The sequence below is a fragment of the Elgaria multicarinata genome, chromosome 2 (assembly GCF_023053635.1).
Source record: "Elgaria multicarinata webbii isolate HBS135686 ecotype San Diego chromosome 2, rElgMul1.1.pri, whole genome shotgun sequence".
Taxonomy (NCBI): domain Eukaryota; kingdom Metazoa; phylum Chordata; class Lepidosauria; order Squamata; family Anguidae; genus Elgaria; species Elgaria multicarinata.
In genome coordinates this window covers 39,715,784-39,735,067 of record NC_086172.1, presented here as the reverse complement: position 1 = coordinate 39,735,067, position 19,284 = coordinate 39,715,784, and the positions used below count along the sequence as shown (strand labels likewise).

Here is a 19,284-nt window from a genome sequence, read left to right as displayed (position 1 = left end):
TTGTCATTTGCCTTTTAATTTTTTAAAAAAATGTTTTAACATTACAGCTGGTTTAATTATATATTTTTATTTTTTAATATTTCTATTTATGTTTTAATTGTATATGTTTCAATTTTGTAAAGCTGCCTTGAGTCCCAGTATTAGGGGAAAAGGCAGGAAACAAATAAATATAACAACAACAAACAAACATCCAAATCAATGGAGGTCTGATATTCATATTAGGAATCAATTCTTCATGAAATGCCACAGCACCTTTTGTTGGGCAGTATCTATATTTTGTTTTAGTGTGTGCGTCTCTAACAACCTTTTGGAAAAATAGATCAAAACTGCACTCTTAATCGAGTGTGGAGATTAAAAATGTAAGAGTATATGAATTGGATTTTTTTTAAAACAAAACACACACAAATAAATACCCTGAATTAATGTTTGCTTATGGCAGCCTTCTCCAAACTGAGTCCCTCCAGATGTTGTCAAAAACATCAGGAAGCATCCAGGGTGGGGAAAGGCAAATTTATGGTGTTGGTTACACATAATTTTTATAAATTTTGTATTTGTAATACTAATTAATAATAAAAGCAAAATGCCCAGATCCAGAAGATGAAAAAATAATCCTTGCATCAAAATAATCTGTCCTTTGAAGGAATGACTAAGATTGAACTCTCCTGGGAGTCCTTTTCAGCTGAAGAGCAGTGCACAGTCCTTCGATTAATAATTTAATAAAGAATCATGGTGAGTGTGCGGGAGCATTCGCCGAACAGAGCCTCTCGGCCAGGCCAGTTAGTACCGCGATAGCAAACAAGGGACGGGAGTTATGGCTGCAAGAACCACGTGGCGCTGCTACCAACCCATCAGCTGCCCCATCGTCCTGGAGGGGCCACAGCCCGCAACGGGCCCAGCGGGGGAGCGCCGACGAGCCAGAGGAGAGGGGGCGGCGGTTCCTGCCCCTTCGCGCTTTCCTCTGGCGGTGCCCAATGGCACAGAGCGAGCGAGCATTCCCCAAGCTGGTGCCCTCCACTCCGGTTGCGTTGGACTAAAACTCCCAGCATCCCCGCGGCAGCCATGCTGGGAGTTGTAGTCCCAACACAATCAAGAGCGGAGGGCACCAGTTTGAAGAAGAGGTTCGGAAAGAGCACGTAGGTGAGCGAGCAAGTGGAATCAATCACGAGAGGAAGCTGCTCCCGGCCCACTCGCGCTCTTCGTGAGGGGACGAAGGCGATGACGCGCCAGAGGCGAGCGCGCGCGCGGCGGGTTGTGCACGCGCTTTTGCTCGCTCGCGCTGTCTCTGAGAGCAGTTCTTCCCCCCCTTAGGACCGGCGGCCTCTGCCCACTTGCGTGTCCTCTTCGTCTTGGCGGCTTACTTGGGAGGATTAGACTAACTGAAAGAGAAGGCGGGGGGGGCGTTCTTGCAAATGTGGCCAGAACTCCCCCCATAACTTGGGACCGGCCCTGTTCTCGTCATAGTTCCATGAGGTTTCCCTTCGAAGCTGGAGCACCCCACGTCCAGCGAACGAACCACAACCCAGTTTCATAATTCTGACGCCGTTTATTCGCTATTACCTCCCCCGATCTTCCTTTCGGTTGAGCCCGCCTTTCCTCTCACGTGCCCGTTTCCTGTGACCTGGGCGCCCCGCCCACCCTCTTCCTCTCGGCTCCATATTGAGGCTGAAGGAGGCAAAATCCAGTCACAAAATGGAGGTAACGATTATCGGTATCGCGCGGGAAGAGAGGCAGGCAGCGGGCCCAGGGACGGGGGTTACGGGAGGCATCGTGTGAAGGGTGCGCGGGAGGGAGGGTTGTTGGCTGGCTCGGGTCTTTGCTTCTAGCTCCCCCCGGTTCCCGCTTCTCTAGTTGCAACCAAGTAATTCTCCGAAATGGCGCAACGAGGGTAGTGGTGGTAGAGGGGCGGGAGAGGCCTCTGCTTCTGGACGCCATTGTGACTTGCGGGGAGAGGGACTGAGATTAAGCGAGAGCAGCCGCAGTAGAGCGGAGTGGATCATCATTTTGTGTGGCCCTTTCCGAAGTTTAATAAACACCTCCCTTATAATGTATTAATTTGAGAGAGTAGGATATAGCTCACCTAAAAAAAATAATCTCGCATCCAACCTCTGACTCGTGCACACATTACTGGATTCTCCCGCCTATTCTGATTAAACTCGGACGAAAGGAGGAAACCAGGGATCACTTTTGCAAAGCTTTCCCCTTTAGTTTTGGACTGCAATTCCTAAGGAAGTCCTATTGAGTTCATTAGGATCCCGAAACATTCATAGATTGAGCAATTTGTTGGACACTGTTTCTATATAAGAACTTAGCCGCCAGGAAATACAAAATATTGTATAGTTGATTTTCCACCTGTAACCATTTCCCCCCCTGGAGTGGTACTCTCTATTTACTCTCTTTTTTATCGTTTTGGGAATAAAATTGTTCAATAACAACAACAAAAAAAGCATCTGGTTCCTACATAGCAGCAGAAAGCTAAAATTAACTACCTTCCATATAAGCAATGCTCTTCCAAGTCCCTTGGGTATTTTCAATTCTGATATTATGGGGACTTTACATTTGCCTGCATGATCCAGTGCTTCTTAAGATGAAAATGAATAATGACTTTTTCTTGATAGTTCTTAAAACTGGTGTTAGTTAATAGAATTTTTTTTAGTGTATGTGAATAAGCAGGTCTCTTAATAACATATTATCAAACTGATCCTTCTCTGGAATGATGCTTAAATGCCTAGGACCAATACTGAACATAATTAATTGATACTAAGCCCCATTTACTATTGAAACTTATTTGAAAACAAGCATCCTTATAGGCTGATTCTGTGCATGCTTAATTAGAACTAAGTATCTTTGAATGTTGTCTACACTTTCTTGGGAGTAACTTCTATGAGATGGTTGTCATTAAATCTTGTCCTAAATCTGTTATGTAACATAGAAATCAGCAGTTGTATAAATAGTTTTAGAAGTGTGCATAGTTTACTTGAAGATTAATTTAAAACGTAACCTGATTTCATAACTTAAGTGATAAAAAGTAAAAAAAAAATCCCCTTCAAAGTAATACTCAACTAAAGTATAACATGCATCTTTATATGGAGGGATGGCTATACTGTCAAAGAATATTCAGTTTCACTGGATATAATTATAATGATTAAAACTTGTGCACATCTAGATTGAAATATTACATAAAGGAGCACATGTTGCATCGTTAAAACTACATAGCTAACGCTGTAATCCTATAAACACTTTTTATTTGTTTGTTTGTTACATTTCTATACCACCCAATAGCTGAAGCGCTCTAGAATTCTGTAGGATTTACTTCAGAGTAGAGATGCTGGGTTTGCACTGTAATCTAACTTAGAACATTTCAGGCTGATAAAGAATTCCTAGCTAACATACCAACAGTTGAGACACATTGCATCTAACATCATATTAAGAACTATTGAAAGTGTAGCTTATAAAACTAGAAATTGTTTTTAATATAAGCATTATTTCTGGTAGTAAGCAATCGTTCCCAACAGAAATACAAAAGCATTAAAATGCTTTGTACTGTGCTTCTAACAAGAAATATTTGTTAGAGATCCAAAGTTTCTGTTTGGTCTACTTCTTGCTGAAACCAGCTGTGCGGGGTCTATTGGGGCTTGCTGTTTTGCACTGTCTGAAGGCTTGCATTCTCTGTATCTTTGCTTATACAAGCTGGGTGTTGGGGACCTATGTCAGCAGCTGAGGTACCTGTATCTCCTGCAGTTGTGAAAGGATCTGAGCCATCTCTTGTATTTTTGGTTTGAATAGACCTTAGTAGTAGTATTTTTCCCTGGCAGAAGTGAGAGCTGTCCATAGAAATCAGTAGAGAACTAGAGATTTTAAGCTAATTGATTGGACAGCAGCTGTTCCCCCCTCCCATGCACACAAACAATCCCCAGAAGATCTAACTCCTGCTATAAATATATATATAAAGCACATGCTGGCTGAGTTGTTTTCTATTTTGTTCCTATCTCCCCACACCCACGGTTGATTAGTGTAGTCCGAACTCAGCTCCTGTCTGCCCACTAGATCTATGCATGAAATTGAGTGCTGGGGGAAAGGGTCTGAGGGAGTAATTGAAGCAGATGGGACTTTACTGCAACTTGAGGGTTTGGGCTGAAAACTGGAGATTTCAGGTGATAAGAAATCTCAGCACAGCCCCCACCCCGGGCTATAATACCTATTGCAGAGTTGTTGTATGCCAGTCTTTCAGCCCAACCTGCTAGATGGGGACAACAATACTACTGAGTTGTATGCTGCTCTCTTAGTGTCAGGCTGATACCCACTGGACTGCATTGCATGGTTGTTGTAAGCCATTCCTGACACCTCAGCCAGGAATATTAGGAATGAACTACGCTGTAGAGGTTGCCCTAAGCAGCTGTCACAGTCTCCAACCTACAGGATGGGAATAATGTATTTGCACTAGGAGGGCTATTTAAAATGTTGTTGGGGGGACGGACGACCCACACAAATGAAATAGAACCGGAGTTAGAAAGAGCAGGTATTCCTCTCTTTGCTGGTATTTTTTCCTAGGAGATGGGACAAACTGGTTGCTTATTACAGCTACGTTAAAAGAGAGGCTTTCTCCATTAATGTCTATGGGCAGCTCTCACTTCTGCACCCCCCGGGGATAAACAGTTTTTTTCCCTCGTTGTCGCCGGGGCAACAAGAACGCAAGGGGGGGGGGGGTTCTGAGCATACGTTCAGCCCCGGAAAGCCGTTGGCCTTTTCGTCTGCGAGGCAGCCGCGCTTTCATCGCTAGGCCCCGGACGTCTCGCGTGAGTTTGGTGGAGGGCAAGACGCGTGCGTGGCTTGACGCGCTGGGTTTGAAGGAGAGGGGGCAGGGAGGAGTCTCACGCGAAGGCGCGGTTGGCTTTCCAAGAGGAGAGGAGAGGCCGAAGAACAGAGGCGAGAGACGCGCTCAGAGATTAGGGCACGGACAGGCTTGAGCTTGATTCCCAATCCCACTCTGGTCTTTTTTTTTACATGCATGATCAACGAGAATAAATAGATTAATATAGATTGAAGTGTAGAAACAGTAGAAGTGTTGGGTAGACTTAAATATATAGCATATATCTGAATAGAGTCTAACGGTCTAGCAGTTCAATTTGCAATCCTTTATACCAAATAATAACTAATATACTTGCCTTTGCAATAGAGATGCTGTGTCTCCTTTAAAAAAAAATAGTTTCAGGGATAATATCAGACCCATTCAGCTGTTGTTTTTTCTTGCTAGCTACTGCTTGCAATTGAGTGAATAATAAGTTCATGAATTTCAACTATCAGAATAAGTGGCTTGAGAACAAAGCCCCCACCCCACTTTGTTTCATTCTCTCATACAGTGCCATCCCTTAAAGTGAAGTGGCTCTCATATGTTTGCTCCACTAAAATTTAGAGCCCCTCTGTTTTGTATGAGAGTAAAGAAAAAATCTTCCAGGAACGGGTAAATTACTCGTACTGCTTGTTATCTAGGTTAAAAGGAGCAACTGAGTCAGAACACCCTCCCAAAATGGCGTGTAAAGAGGAGAGAGAGGCTGAAGATTACAAGAGGAGGGGAAGAAGATCTTCACAGGTCGAATGCTTTCTTTTTCTAGTTTTCTGACGTGGGGAAATAGTAAGAGAACTCTTGCTTGCTGCTGCTTTGGTTGCTCCAATGTGTGGCTCAGGCCACCTATTGCCATACTCTCCTCTGCTTGGCTCTTAAAGACTATATTATGCTTTTCATTTCCTGCACTAGTTTGAGATATTTATAGTAAGTTTGTAACTTACAGTTCTGTGCATAATGAGAGTATTACCGTGAAGAGTAGAACTTGAAAAACAGTATCTAAATAGATATTTATTATTAATAAATAGAATTAAAATCATATAGAAGTTATCAAATTCTAGAAATGGGCACTTTACTGAAGATATGACTGCTAAAGGTAGGCCAAAACGTAGTATACTAAAATGAACAAGGCAAAAATGACTCATTGCGGATCCGGGTGTTTTAATATTTCCAGTTGAATCGGGTCCAGTTCTCATTGAGGTGGTAATTGTGTTTATGCTGTTCTACTTCAGACTGTTGGGGCAGGAGGGGATCATATTGGATATTCCTCCATACAAAGAAACTACAGGTAGAAAACTTAACATGTCATGGGTAAGAGTTTAGTATTCTGTAAAGAGGAAAATTATTTTACATGTGCTCCCAACTGCAGTCTAAAACAGTACAGTATAGTAAAACATTTGCCACTTCATTGAGAACTAGACCAAATGGTGCCATGTATGGGCTGATCAATTTCACTTGGTTAAAATCCTGAACTGATTGTATTGTGCAGTATTTTGGAGATGTTTAGCAAGCAGCCATCTGTTGAAGTGTTAACTGTGATGCAACAATTGCAACTGTCAAGGAAGAAAGTACAAACTTCTGTGAAATTATAACCAGACATTTGAATACATGATATTCAAAACACTGGGAATAACTAAATGTCACTATTAATCTAACTTAAATGACAGATGTCTGAATCCACTATCTTAAGAAGAACATATTGTTTTTCTTTCCACATGTCTCCCTTCTCTTACTCGCCCCAGCATGGAAAACAACATTGTTGTATGTTCTGTATTCCACTTTACAGAACGTATCTGAATGGTGGCTTTTATTCTATGGAGTTCCTTATATCATGATTTCCGATTTCATATTACAGAATCACAGAGTTAAAAGAGATCACAGCATCTTGCTGTAAAGCAGAATTCTCCATATAATCCACAGACTAATCACCTGAATAAGAGCTACATAAATTTTGTTTGTGGAAGGCAGGAAGAACAAGGAATAGAGTAGCCGATATTTTGCAGTGGGTTCATCATGACACAGGTGGTGCTTTATGGAAACCAGCAGTAGTCCAAATTTCTGTTTGGCACCCTTGCTTTTGTGCGTGGTTCATCACTCACCATTGTGGGTGGTGAGGAGCCTTCACCTCCCCCTCTAGTTTGGAGATGGTTCAGAATAATGTCAGGGAAGATCCACACCTCATAAGGACATAAGAAGAGCCCTGATGCTGGATCAGACTGAGGGTCCATCTAGTCCAGCACTCTATTCACACAGTGGCCAACCAGCTGTCGACCAGGAACCAGCAAAGCAGGACATGGTGCAACAGCACTCTCCCACCCATGTTCCCCAACAACTGGTGCACACAGGCTTACTGCCTCAGATACCTCACTCCAGTGCAGGGTTGGGGCTGGCTGTTATAATAATGGATGGCTTAGGGGTAAGGAACACCGAAGGGATAATTGGGGATCACTACCAGAATGACTAGTTCTTCCAGAGACACAGCGGAGGACAGGGAAATAGGAGTCCTCGACGTAAGCCCCGTTGAACATAATGAGACTTTTCAGTAAACCACAAGTATCCGCTTGGCCAAAATGTGTGCTCCTCTGCCTTCCAGTGTGGACCACCTGATTTCTGCTCTGTTTGGTGTTTAGTTTCAATTCCATTCCAATTCAGGTATTTTCCAGATGACCCTAGTATTTCAATATAGTTGCCATAGGTTTCTTAATTGGGAATGTGACAGATTTTTCCTATTCAGCTGGGTAATCTAGGCATATATTTCTTCACTAATAATTAGAATATTGCAAAGGACAGTAGGCCATTGTATTTGTTTCTCTGACAACATATGGCCATCAACTGAATAATTGTCTTCTTCCTTTGCGATTCTGGAACCTAGTATGGTGGTCCTGACCCTTAAAGCCTCTTGTTTTAGAGGCAGGATAGATCTTAATATTCAAGGAAATTTGTTTCTTCTGGAGAGGCTCCAAGCTAAGTATCTCAGTAGATTAATTCAAAGAAATGTACTACCAAGGAGTGATGATTAAAAGTGATGTGGGAAGTTAAAAATGCTATTGATCTTAGAAAGCCCCTACAATAACTAACCTGAGGGAGAGACTCTTAAACACATTGGGTATGATAATGTGACATGCGATAAGAGGAGAATGTTTCTATTCAGTTCAGTAATTAAAGCACCTCACTTTGTAGGCTTTAAAACAACCACTTATAAAAATTTCATATCACCTGTAACAAAATGTACAGTTTCTACATGCATAAAACCTAAATGGTTTTATGAATAATAACTCCACATGGTATTTCTGTGCCCTTAGCATGAATAGGCATGAGTGAATGATAAAAGACCCCATAACTTAATGCATGTATAAACTGGAAAGTGGTCTCATAAAAATGAACAAGAAAATCTGCTTCCTTAGTGATCATACTCTTGTGGAGCTGGAACACTGGAATGGAGTATACTACGTTAGAGTATTGACTATATTTGCTGGGAAATATACCACATTTCATATAAAATGAAGCAACATTCTTGTTCTCTTGCATCTAGATTATTCTGAATTTGACAAAAGTTAAATAAGACTGAGTCTTGATGTGACATGTTCCAAAGTCCAGCTTCTTGTTCTTCCTGCAAATAAAAAAGTGGGGTCAAGATGTTAGGTTTCATAACTAGAAAGTTATAAAAGCTCTTCTTACTTCTTGATAAGTTTAAGCAGTGATTATGCATCCTTTGTTAAAGTTGGCTGTTTTCTAAAATGTGAGTACATGATATTTGAAGGATTTTTGTTTGTTAATCATAACATGAGAATTACGCTGAATCATACCAAAGGCTTATCTAGTCCAGCATTCTGCTCACACAGTGGCCAACCAGCTGCCTGTGGGAAGCCTACAAGTAGAGCTTGACTACAGTAGCGCTTTAAACACACTTTAATCCAGCTTTTCTTTATATGGAATGTCATAAAAAAATATTTAAAGTCTAATAAAATAAAGCTTTTTTTCCTAATTGAAAACTAAAAGCCTATACAACTGCCATCAATTGATGAAGGCGTTCTTGATAGGATTTTATGTTTTTGGCCTAGCTCTGTCTGGCACACTAACAGTGCAATCGTAGGCATGTCTATTCAGAGGTCCCATTGAGTTCAATGGGGCTTGCTTTCAGTTGAGTGTGCGTAAGATTGCAGCCTAAGACTGCAGTTGTATGCACATTTATCTGAGAGTAAGCATAAACATGCATAGGATTGCACTGGATGACTGCAGTTATATATTTTACTAAGGTGCAAGCCTCACAGAATTTATTGAGTTATTCTCAAAGTAACCTTCCATAGAATGTGGCTGCAAGAATTCTCATATCATTTAAATGATTTTAGCCTAGTTAAGCTGGAATTCTTGATTTACAGCCAAGCTAATAAATGAAGATGCAAATCTGGTTAGTACCCTAATTCTAGACAAGTTTACATGGAAGTAGGAGTCATAGGCCAGTTGAGTTCTATGTATTTCTAACTAGTAGTGGATTGTTCTGCATTTAAAGCCAGAAATGTGCTGTTCTAAACTCATGCTGATGTTAAAATGTCATGTTCTTAGCATTATGAAGTGTGAAGTTGGTAATTCATTGCTTCTAAAAGTAAATTGTGTTAGAATACAGATAAATGAACTTCACATCAACAAGATGCATATTGTACGATATGTTGAGACTTTCCTTCTTTCAGGGCCATGATCCTAAGGAGCCAGAACAATTGAGAAAGCTGTTTATTGGTGGGCTGAGCTTTGAAACTACGGATGATAGTTTAAGAGAACACTTTGAAAAATGGGGCACGCTCACAGATTGTGTGGTAAGTGATCATAACATTCAGTTTAAGACAGCCATCATATGTATGTTTACCTTGCAAAATAGTCCCACTCTTTTCAGTGGGGCTTATTCCCAGATTAATGGGCAAAAGATCCACATACACAATCAGTGCCTAAATTAGTGTTACATAAATGTTTTTTTTCTAATGAAGGTAATGAGAGACCCACAGACAAAACGTTCCCGAGGCTTTGGTTTTGTGACCTACTCATGTGTAGAAGAGGTAGATGGTGCAATGGCAGCTCGACCACATAAAGTTGATGGACGTGTAGTGGAACCAAAGAGAGCAGTTTCTAGAGAAGTAAGTAAATATTGAAGTGTACTGAATTTGACAGGCCTGAATTATACAAATAATTATTTGTAAATCTAAATGTGTTTTTAAACATCTGACTGTTTTGGAAGATTGTAATGCTAAACACACACAACTTGAAATTTTATAGGATTCTGTGAAACCTGGTGCCCATTTAACAGTGAAGAAAATATTTGTTGGAGGGATTAAAGAAGACACAGAAGAATATAATTTACGAGATTATTTTGAAAAATATGGCAAAATTGAAACCATAGAAGTAATGGAGGACAGGCAGAGTGGAAAGAAAAGAGGGTTTGCCTTTGTAACATTTGATGATCATGATACAGTTGACAAAATTGTTGGTATGTAGTAGTTTGTGTTGACTTCAACATCTCTCTAATGTACGGAACTCTTCCTAGTAAACAAGGAACTTAATTTAGGAACAAGGCCCAATTAAAAATGTTTTTAAAGTTTGCCTTTTTCAATCCCTGAGTGCAGTGCTTGAATTAAGAGAGGGCCTTGGCTTACTTAGCTACAGTTTTAGAAGGCTTGCTGGGATAGGGGAACACGATTTGCCCCTTTCACCAGGAACTCTCCATCATGTCTCTGTGCTTCCATGCTTGGCTGAGAAGAGCAGTCTGGTCTCCAGCTCTGTGTTCCTTTGTGTACTCAACCTGTCTGTCCAGATCTACCCATGCTATATCCCTAAGCAGGATCTAGCTATCTGGCTGCTCACACCTCTCCAGGCAATTGGTTTGATCAGATGCTCCCTATTATCAAACAAAATCCTCTGCGACTTGCAGGAGTCCCACCTGGCGTCATCGGGGGTGGGGGGAGCAGGAGCTCAGTTCCCTTAACTGGTTTTTGGTAAATTTGGGGAAAGCTTGTGGATTACATTATGGGCCTCTCCTGTAATTCAAGCACTGTTTGAATGGCATGAATCATGTGTACTTTAAAAAGCCCCCCCCCTTTAAATTTAGAGATGTTCTTATAACAGGGGAGATTAATGTGGAGGAAGTCTCTTTCTGTGGTAGCATTCATTCAGTGGAATATCATGCCATTCAAGAAGTTCCAAGAAACATGCATACTCACCTGCCAATCAATTTCCACCTCTTTTCCCAAGCTTTCCCACTATTTAGGTTCTACTGTTTTTGTTTAGCTGTATTGTTACATTTTAAAGGCAATCAACTCTAAAGTACTACTACTATGAAAATGACTTTTAGATAATTGTGCATAAAAGGTTAACTAAAAAGAATATGTACCTTCTTGTAATAAGAATTTCAAAATTTCTTTTAGTTCAGAAATACCATACTATAAATGGGCATAACTGTGAAGTGAAGAAAGCTCTCTCCAAGCAAGAAATGCAGACAGCCACTGCTCAGAGAAGTGAGTGTGTTACATGATAGCACAACTAGTAATTAGTGGTGCTGGTGCTTGTGGTAACAGCTTTCATTAGCAGATGTTCACACTCCCCCCCCCTCTTTTTTTCCCTGTAGGTCGTGGGAGCAGTTCAAGCAACTTCACAAGTCGTGGGAACTTTGGAAGCAGTGGTGGAAGTTATGGCAGAGGTGGAAGTTTTGGTGGCAGAGGTAAATGTCTGTCCTTTCTTATCATACCTTCCAAAAGTGCTACCCTGAATTATGACATATGGTTCTTAACACTTTTGTTCTGATTTAGGAGGCTACGGTGGCGGAAGTGGTGGAGGTGGCAGCAGCCGAGGAAGTTTTGGGAGTGGAGATGGATATAATGGCTTTGGTGATGGTAAGCACAACAGTCCTGATATCGCTTGAATTATACCTAACTCTAGAGGAAATAAAGCAACTGTGGTAGACCCTTGAGAATGAATAGCTCTTTCAGTCTGTCTGGTGTATCTTAACATGAGGAATGTGAAAGGAAACATGAGTTCTAGAAAAACTAGGTATTTGGGAAATCTAGATAAATTGGGTTGGATCCAGGTTGAATTAATCCCATTGATTTCAGCATGGAAGTTAATTACAGAACTTGTCAAGGGACAAGTCCCATGGTTTCAAAGAGACTACTAAAGTATAGCTAACTAAGTCTAGATCCAACTCGGTGACCTGGTTTGCACAACATGACTGCCCACCATGGCCTAACATATCTATGGGGGCTGTTACCATGTTGTGCAAACTCAGGCAGCAAGGGTTGTTTGAGGGCTAGACAACTCTCAAATAACCCTAAAACAAGCCATGGGTTATTTGAGGGTTGTCAAACACTCAACAATCCCTGCTGCCTTGTTTCTCATGACATGGCAAGCCGGACATGCACAGGTGCCTGGCACAACACAACATCTCCTGTAGGTAAATTAAGCCATGGTAGGCTGTTGTGTTATGTTGTGTTGTGCGAACTAGGCCATTGGCTTGGAACCTAAATTCTTGTGAGTGCAAATCCCTTCATAAGTTTGCTTCTGGCAGAAGGCGGCTTTCCCCTAGGCCTACTGAAAAAGTGCTCCAGAAGGTTGTGAGGGGTAAACACCTTCAGAACCACGTGAGATGTGGTGCTTGAGATAGCAAGATGAACTGTTGAAAACTGCATTCCCTCCCTTCTGCTAGCAGGAACCCTGCTGGATTGGAATCCTTCCCATGAAGGGAAGGATGACTAAGGATCCAGGTGATTAGATTTATGAAATGTATGTAATGTGACAGTACGCGTAATAATTGTTTTATTTAATGCAGCCAAACTATACTTATCAAAGCCTTACCAGATCAGGATAAATAACCTATAGGTGATCCTCAAGCCACATTCTGAAGTATTCAGCATATTTGAGGGGAGGAAGTACATGGGTTTTCTGCATATTTGTTCAGTGACATGAATTGGTAAATGAATTCTGTGAATGAGCTATCAGAGATAAAACTCTGATCACCTTAAATGTAATATTTTGCAACTGAGTCAGTTCATACAGTCAATATCCAAATAAAGTTGACTGCATGAGAAGTCATCAAATAGCTTTATGTCAGGATAGTTCAGCCTTCTCCTACGTAAGGTTTTGAATCACAACTTCCATCAACCCCAACTAGCATGGCTAGTAGTCAGGGATGATGGGAGTTGTAACATTTGGATGGACCAGGTTGAGGAAGGTTGGAATAGTTCAGCGACTTCATTAGGACTTCTCATCAGGATGACTTGATTGGTAGCCATCATGTTATAAAATGCCTTTTAGAGTAGTCATTCCCAAATCTGGATCTAGAAGTCACCGACATTGCATTCAGTGCAGTTATTTGAGTTTTGTTGCAAACATAGTCATCACTTCTATTTTATTTTAATTGATGTCTCAAGGTGGAAACTATGGTGGTAGTCCTGGATACGGCAGCAGAGGAGGTTACGGTGGTAGCCCAACCTACGGAACCCCAAGTGGTGGATATGGCGGAGGGGGTGGAGGCTATGATGGTTACAATGAAGGAGGAAGCTTTGGTGGTAAGAATCTGGAATTACATCATGTAACATCTATATCTGAATTGCTTACACTAGATAAAAAGTTCCAAGTTTCAGTCCATCCTTTCAAAAGGCCTTGCAGATTTAATTAAGACGAATGTTATGCGATATGAATTTATGCTGAAAGTAGATTGCAGGTCAACCCGTTTCAGGTTCTAATCCCCTCTGAAATTACAGTGACTTGAAGCTTTATGTATTCTTTCTCCAGGCCTGGTTTATAGAATTATATTATTTAAGCCATACAGCAGTGTTGGTAACAAGCCTTCAGATGAACATCCAATAAGGGAAATACTACAATTCCAAAATCCGTATTAGTATAATACCTATATTAGGCTAACCAAAAGATCATAACAGATCTGCAAACTTTTGAGATCTCCAGATCTCTTCATCAGGCAAGATGTTACAAAAGCAGGGTTAGGGGAGGGTGGAAGGAACTGATGATGGTGAATTCTCATGTTCAGAGTCCCAAGATGAAACAGGGAAGAGGGGTCTGCTGGTATTTAAATTAAGCTCTGCAAGTCATGTGATGTTTACAAGGTTCGACTTGGAATTGTCCCTAGATTTGCCGGGGACAAGAAAGGAACAACAAACCCTAGCCCATGTCAGTTGAAATACCCTTATGCAGATACAATGCATTCAGAGCCATGGAAACTTGTATTGCATACTAAATTGTTTTTGGTATTGTTTAGTTTATTTAATATGAATGAATTGTAGTGAATGTTGAAATCTATTTTTGAAATATTGCTTGATCTAAGTGATAAATATGAAATACAAATTCTGTTCTCAGGCAACTATGGTGGCAGTGGAAGCTATAATGACTTTGGCAATTACAGTGGCCAGCAAGCTTCAAGCTATGGACCCATGAAAGGAGGTGGCAGTTTCAGTGGCAGAAGCTCCGGCAGTCCCTATGGTGGTAAATACAACATTACAATAAATGCATCTGGCTTGTCGTCCTAAAGGAGATTTACTTCAACAGTCAATATTCCATTTGTAGGTGGCTATGGATCAGGAGGAGGAAGTGGTGGCTATGGTGGACGAAGATTCTAAAAATTGTTCCAGGATAAAGGTAGGTATGCTACAAACAAGTGTTGTATATGAAGACTACAACGTTTCATTGAGAGTAATCATTTTCTTATCCTATATTCAACAGGCTACAGTTCTTAGCAGGAGAGAGCGAGGAGTTGTCAGGAAAGCTGCAGGTTACTTTGAGACAGTCGTCCCAAATGAATTAGAGGAACTGTAAAATCTGCCACAGAAGGAGCGATGAACCATAGTCAGAAAAGTTACTGCAGCTTAAACAGGAAACCCTTCTTAAGGACTGTCATAGCCACAGTTTGCAAAGAGTGCAGCTATTGATTTAATGCAATGTAGTGTTTAGATGTACATTCCTGACTTTTTTTTAATTTGTTGTTGTAGCTTTGTCTTTTCTTCATAAAATCAGGTATATTGCCCTGTAAATTTGTGGTAGTGGTACCAGGAATTAAAAATAATTAAGGAACTTTTAATTTTTTCAATACTTGTGTAGTTCAGTTTTTTCTTACTGAAACTTCTTTAAATAAAGAAATGTAGTTTTAGGGTATATTCTTGCTAGGAAAAAAAATCAGTGCATTATAATCTGTATTAATTTAAACTATAGAAATGCTGAATCGTTTAAGAACATTAGTTTTTCTGCATATGTAACTAAATGAAATGAGTTGCACATGCAAAGGGAGAGACAAGATGTTTGCATTAAAGCTTGTTTAGCTGTATAACTAGGACTGAGTCATTTAAACTAGTGCTTGTGAATGATAAAAAGCTTTACTTTCAAATGGAAATTCCAGATAACTCTGGTTTGTGCATATCTTAATTTGTAGCCTTTGTTTCCTAGCTTAAACCTTCTAAGTAAATAAGCATTGAAAGAGATCTCTTAAAGCTTTATTCAGTTTGCCTCCCATTTCATTGATATATGCAGGAGCTACATTAAGCACTGGCAGAACAGGCTTCTGCCTTACTGTTGAGGCTAAAAACCCCAAGTGGCAAACAGATTAAGTGCACACACAGAATTGGATTAAACTTTGAAGCCAATAGTCTGGGTCTGTTGCTTAGCTAATAACTGTACAGCTTCATTTGTATATATTTCTACCCTAAAAACATGAGTTCATTTGTTATGGTTAATACTTTTATTGTGTGTGATTCTGTATGCCCTCTCTGCCTGAAGCAAAATTTCAGCGCAGGCACAATCCCTCTTGAGTTCCTTGTAATGAGTATAAATTTACTGACCATGGGTAAAAAACACATTTCACACACTTTCTAATGCCCTCTGCGTAGGCCTTGAAGGTGAAGTGAAATCAAACTGGTTCACAATCTAGCAGTAGGATATATTTGGGCTGAACATGATATATTTGTCACTAATGGAAGTCCTACGGCTAGAATTAAATCAATACTTTTATGCATCAGAACGATGGGGTCAAAACTTCATTAAATTCACAACCGTGGGCGTGGTATTTACTCCTTCACTTACCCAAATTTGTGTACAGCCATGTTCCCTAATAATTTGCTGTCCTTCTCAATCTGATCAGACTTCTCTTTTAACTATTGCCAGAGCAGTGCTTTCTGTCAATACACATCCAGAAGAGTAGGGCACAGTGAGTAGAAGAAACTCAGACACTTGCCAGTATGATGCTGGAATTTCTCACCTGTTACTTCTTCTCTAGGCCAATGAACAGTATAAGGTAAAGCCAATTCCAGCATAGGAATGGATTGTCAGACATTCTAAAATGTTGCTCAAACAAGTCACAGAGGCATGGTTGTTGGATATAGAATACGGTGGTTACATCTAATTTAAAAAGTGTTAAGGTGTGCTAAGCAATGTCATAAGCACTGATATACCCCCTGAAGCTCCATAATGTCATCACTATATATTATTAAGGTGGGAATTAGGTGGCTGGCCTCTCAGTATATCCTTTCTATTTTTGGGAAACAGTGCCTATATACTCCAATAGACAAAACTTGTTGAAGTGCATCAGTTTGGCATTGTATGGAATCTTCACATTATTAAGCTGCATGTGCAAATTCTTCTCACAAGGGATAGGCCTGCTGTTGATTGCAAGGGCAGAATTGGAGGATGGGTTTAAGGTACTTGATCTTTTCTTGATGGAACAGGGGGTGGGGTGGAATCTTGATGGCACGTAGGGAAAACACTTCATTTTAAAGTGTGCTTGTCTGTTTTGCGATTCTTAATATGAAATCTGTAAGTTGCCAGTTGTTGGTGCCAGTGCCTTAGACCTAGTTCTCTGTGAACTTGGAAAAGTGTAAGCAGAGGACAGTAATTAACCAGCTTTAAAGACTCTAGGATGTATCTCTTAGCCAAGTGTGGATCAAAGGAGACTCAGACAGGACTTCAGCAGCCTATTGTGTATGTGGACAAGTCAGCCTAATTAAAGAATGACAAGCCAGCGCCAGCTTCAACTTCCAGAAAAGTGAAAGCATAAGATACTATGCTGATAGTGAGCAGCTTTCCAAAAGCTAGTTAAATCTACCTATCACTGCTGAAATATCGAAGAAAGTCTAGCAAGAGTTCTTCTCCAGTTGGAACCTCCTTGAGTCATAGCTACTTGAGTTGACCCAGAGTCATAGGTCTAGCATTTAGACCTGAAAGGAAGGGGAATAAGAATAGGTAAGGTTTGTCTCTAACACTTTTCATGAATTAAAGAACAACTCTTTGCTGAACAAGGTAAGAAAAATATCTTTGACTTCCAGATTGTAGAAGAAACTTCTTGACCGGATGTGGATTTCTTACCCCCTGAAAAGCTCTTGGCTTGGTAAGACTCTGTAGTACAATATAAAACATTGATATATCCATGACTTTGAAACTCCAGCTTCTGTGATAAGAACAAATTATGCAAATATAAGGTGAGTGCCAACACATATCATTGTACTTCCAAACTATGAAATGTGAGAGACCCAATATTAATTAAAATGGAAGATCTCATCTTATCTGGTTTATGAAATAACTGGTAATACGTCACATTTATATATCTTTAGAATGGTTTGTGTTATTTAGCAATCCTTACAACAACTCTAGAAGATAGGTTAATATTATCTATGTATCATAAGATAGGTGGCTGAGGGTACTGGCTTGCCTAATGGGTTATTGTCCTGGTTTGCTTGTAATGACAAATTGTGGGTTAGTCCATGCATGCTCCTCATCTGACTGATCATAGGTTGTTGATTAAAAGCAGAAGTGTGGAGCACGTGGGAAGCAGCGTGTTCCTCACTCATGAGTGGCAAGTCAGGGGTTAATTAACCCAAGATTTGCTGTTATGTGTGAACCAGGTCAGTTGATAAGGCAAGATCTGAATTGGAATTTCTCACTCTAGCACATGTGGACTTTTTGTAAATGTAAGAAATGGCTGGTGAAAGCTTTGGTGATAAATTTCCCATAAATTAATTAGAAGGGGGGGACTGAATTGCATGTCCATTAATATAATTAGTTTTGGACAAAACTTGCACTTAGTAGTAAATTGCCGCATTTCTTGCAGCAATCTCAAGCAGAATTTCAAAAGCCATTGCAGACTTGATGATTAGCTTGATTTAGCTCAGTCTTAGGCCATGATCCTAAGTTCATTTGGAAGTAAGATACATTGAAATTGGCATAACTGGCAGCCACATAAATAGGGCATTAAAGATTTTCAGTTAGTAATGTTGTTAATACCAATTTTCAGGCAAGAAAATCAGTAAGTTACTCATCTGGAACTTGAGCACATGATCCCCCCCCCCCAAGTTACCTGTGTTTCATGTAACAGAAATCTTTAGCAATGATTTCCTGGTTTTTAGTTGGGGGTTTCTCCTTGAGTCTTGATATCACATAACCCAATAATGTTTAGATCTCTTGTTTTGCCCTATTTTCTGTCTGTGTTAGGTCTGTATACTAATGAAGGTAGGATCATGGTTTCAGATCTTCTGCACCTGTTGGGCATCTTGCCTTTGTCAGCATGACATTTCCACTCCTATACAACCATGAACTTGCACAGGGGAGATTGAAATTGTAGACTTCTCCTATCTACATCAAACATAGCATGAAGTTTAGCGTAGAGCACATAATGCTACTGGGCGAAGTCCTTAATCAGTACATTATTTAAAATGCTGCACTAGAGCATATTTATGGATTGTAGTTCGATCATGAATTCCAGGCATCTGAGTGGCAAACAGCACCTGTGCTCACTTTCCATCTTCTAAAACGGGCAAAGCCAAGCTGCTTGTCTGCTAATCTCCGCACTCCCCAACAGAAGAAAGAAGTGGGGTGAGTGCATATGCATCTGTTTTTTCCTACCCAAGCGTCAGAGGTCTGCTGGCACTCTGGAAAGGAAGGGAAGACTTGAATAGTTTAGCACTTCCGCAAACAATTCAGAGCTCCGCCAAATGCATGTTAAGTGAGGCAGTTAGAGCAGTAGTGATGGGGGGAGAACAGTAACTAACTAGTTCTTCAGTAGCTAATTGGCAAGACGTTAACTTAACATTCTGAATGCTAAATTTTTGAATTTTCTCTTCTCTGCAGGGTGACTAATCCTGAATAAACCAACATGACCATCTATCTCTTCATGAGTAGAAATATGTGAAATACTTCAATGTCTCATGCAGCTAGTTCATAGTGTATGACAGTGGAAATAGATTGGAGTGTGTAATCTCAGACGTTTCTTGATCAAATGTTTACAATAAAGTTTCATAGTTTATCATGATCGTTGGAGAAAATCCTTGTAATTGTATGTGGCTGTTAGGTCATCTTTTCTGCATCATTAAACAATTGGCTTCATAAGAATCCTTCCAAAGTCCACAATACATTGAAGAGTTCAGAGTTACTTGGAGTGTTGGGTTGCCATCCATTAGTTGTGGAAATGTAAT

General features: G+C 40.3%; 1 protein-coding gene across 7 annotated transcripts; it reads left to right on the top strand.

The window, feature by feature from the left end:
* Positions 1–1,602: 1,602 nt before the first annotated feature.
* HNRNPA3 (heterogeneous nuclear ribonucleoprotein A3) lies at positions 1,603–19,121 on the top strand. Of its 7 annotated transcripts, none has more exons than XM_063116324.1 (15): positions 1,604–1,695; positions 5,488–5,587; positions 9,529–9,651; positions 9,820–9,966; positions 10,106–10,316; positions 11,251–11,340; positions 11,451–11,543; positions 11,632–11,715; positions 13,249–13,386; positions 14,192–14,317; positions 14,399–14,470; positions 14,555–17,059; positions 17,143–17,204; positions 18,576–18,685; positions 18,941–19,121. In XM_063116324.1, the coding sequence occupies exons 2-11, from the start codon at positions 5,525–5,527 to the stop codon at positions 14,449–14,451; spliced, it is 1,128 nt and encodes a 375-aa protein (XP_062972394.1). In that variant the 5' UTR covers positions 1,604–1,695; positions 5,488–5,524; the 3' UTR covers positions 14,452–14,470; positions 14,555–17,059; positions 17,143–17,204; positions 18,576–18,685; positions 18,941–19,121. The 7 variants fall into 7 exon arrangements, with proteins under 7 accessions (XP_062972396.1, XP_062972397.1, XP_062972395.1 ...); XM_063116323.1 differs by having other exon boundaries at positions 17,143–17,295; XM_063116322.1 differs by having other exon boundaries at positions 17,143–17,295; positions 18,323–18,685.
* The last annotated feature ends 163 nt before the right edge of the window (positions 19,122–19,284 follow it).

Bases quoted from the DNA above. Each gene is read 5' to 3' on its own strand.
- HNRNPA3 (XM_063116326.1), top strand. From the start codon at position 5,525: ATGGCGTGTAAAGAGGAGAGAGAGGCTGAAGATTACAAGAGGAGGGGA. The intron at 9,967-10,105 runs GTAAGTAAATAT...GAAATTTTATAG, and splicing joins AGAGAGCAGTTTCTAGAGAA to GATTCTGTGAAACCTGGTGC. The intron at 11,716-13,248 runs GTAAGCACAACA...TGATGTCTCAAG, and splicing joins ATATAATGGCTTTGGTGATG to GTGGAAACTATGGTGGTAGT.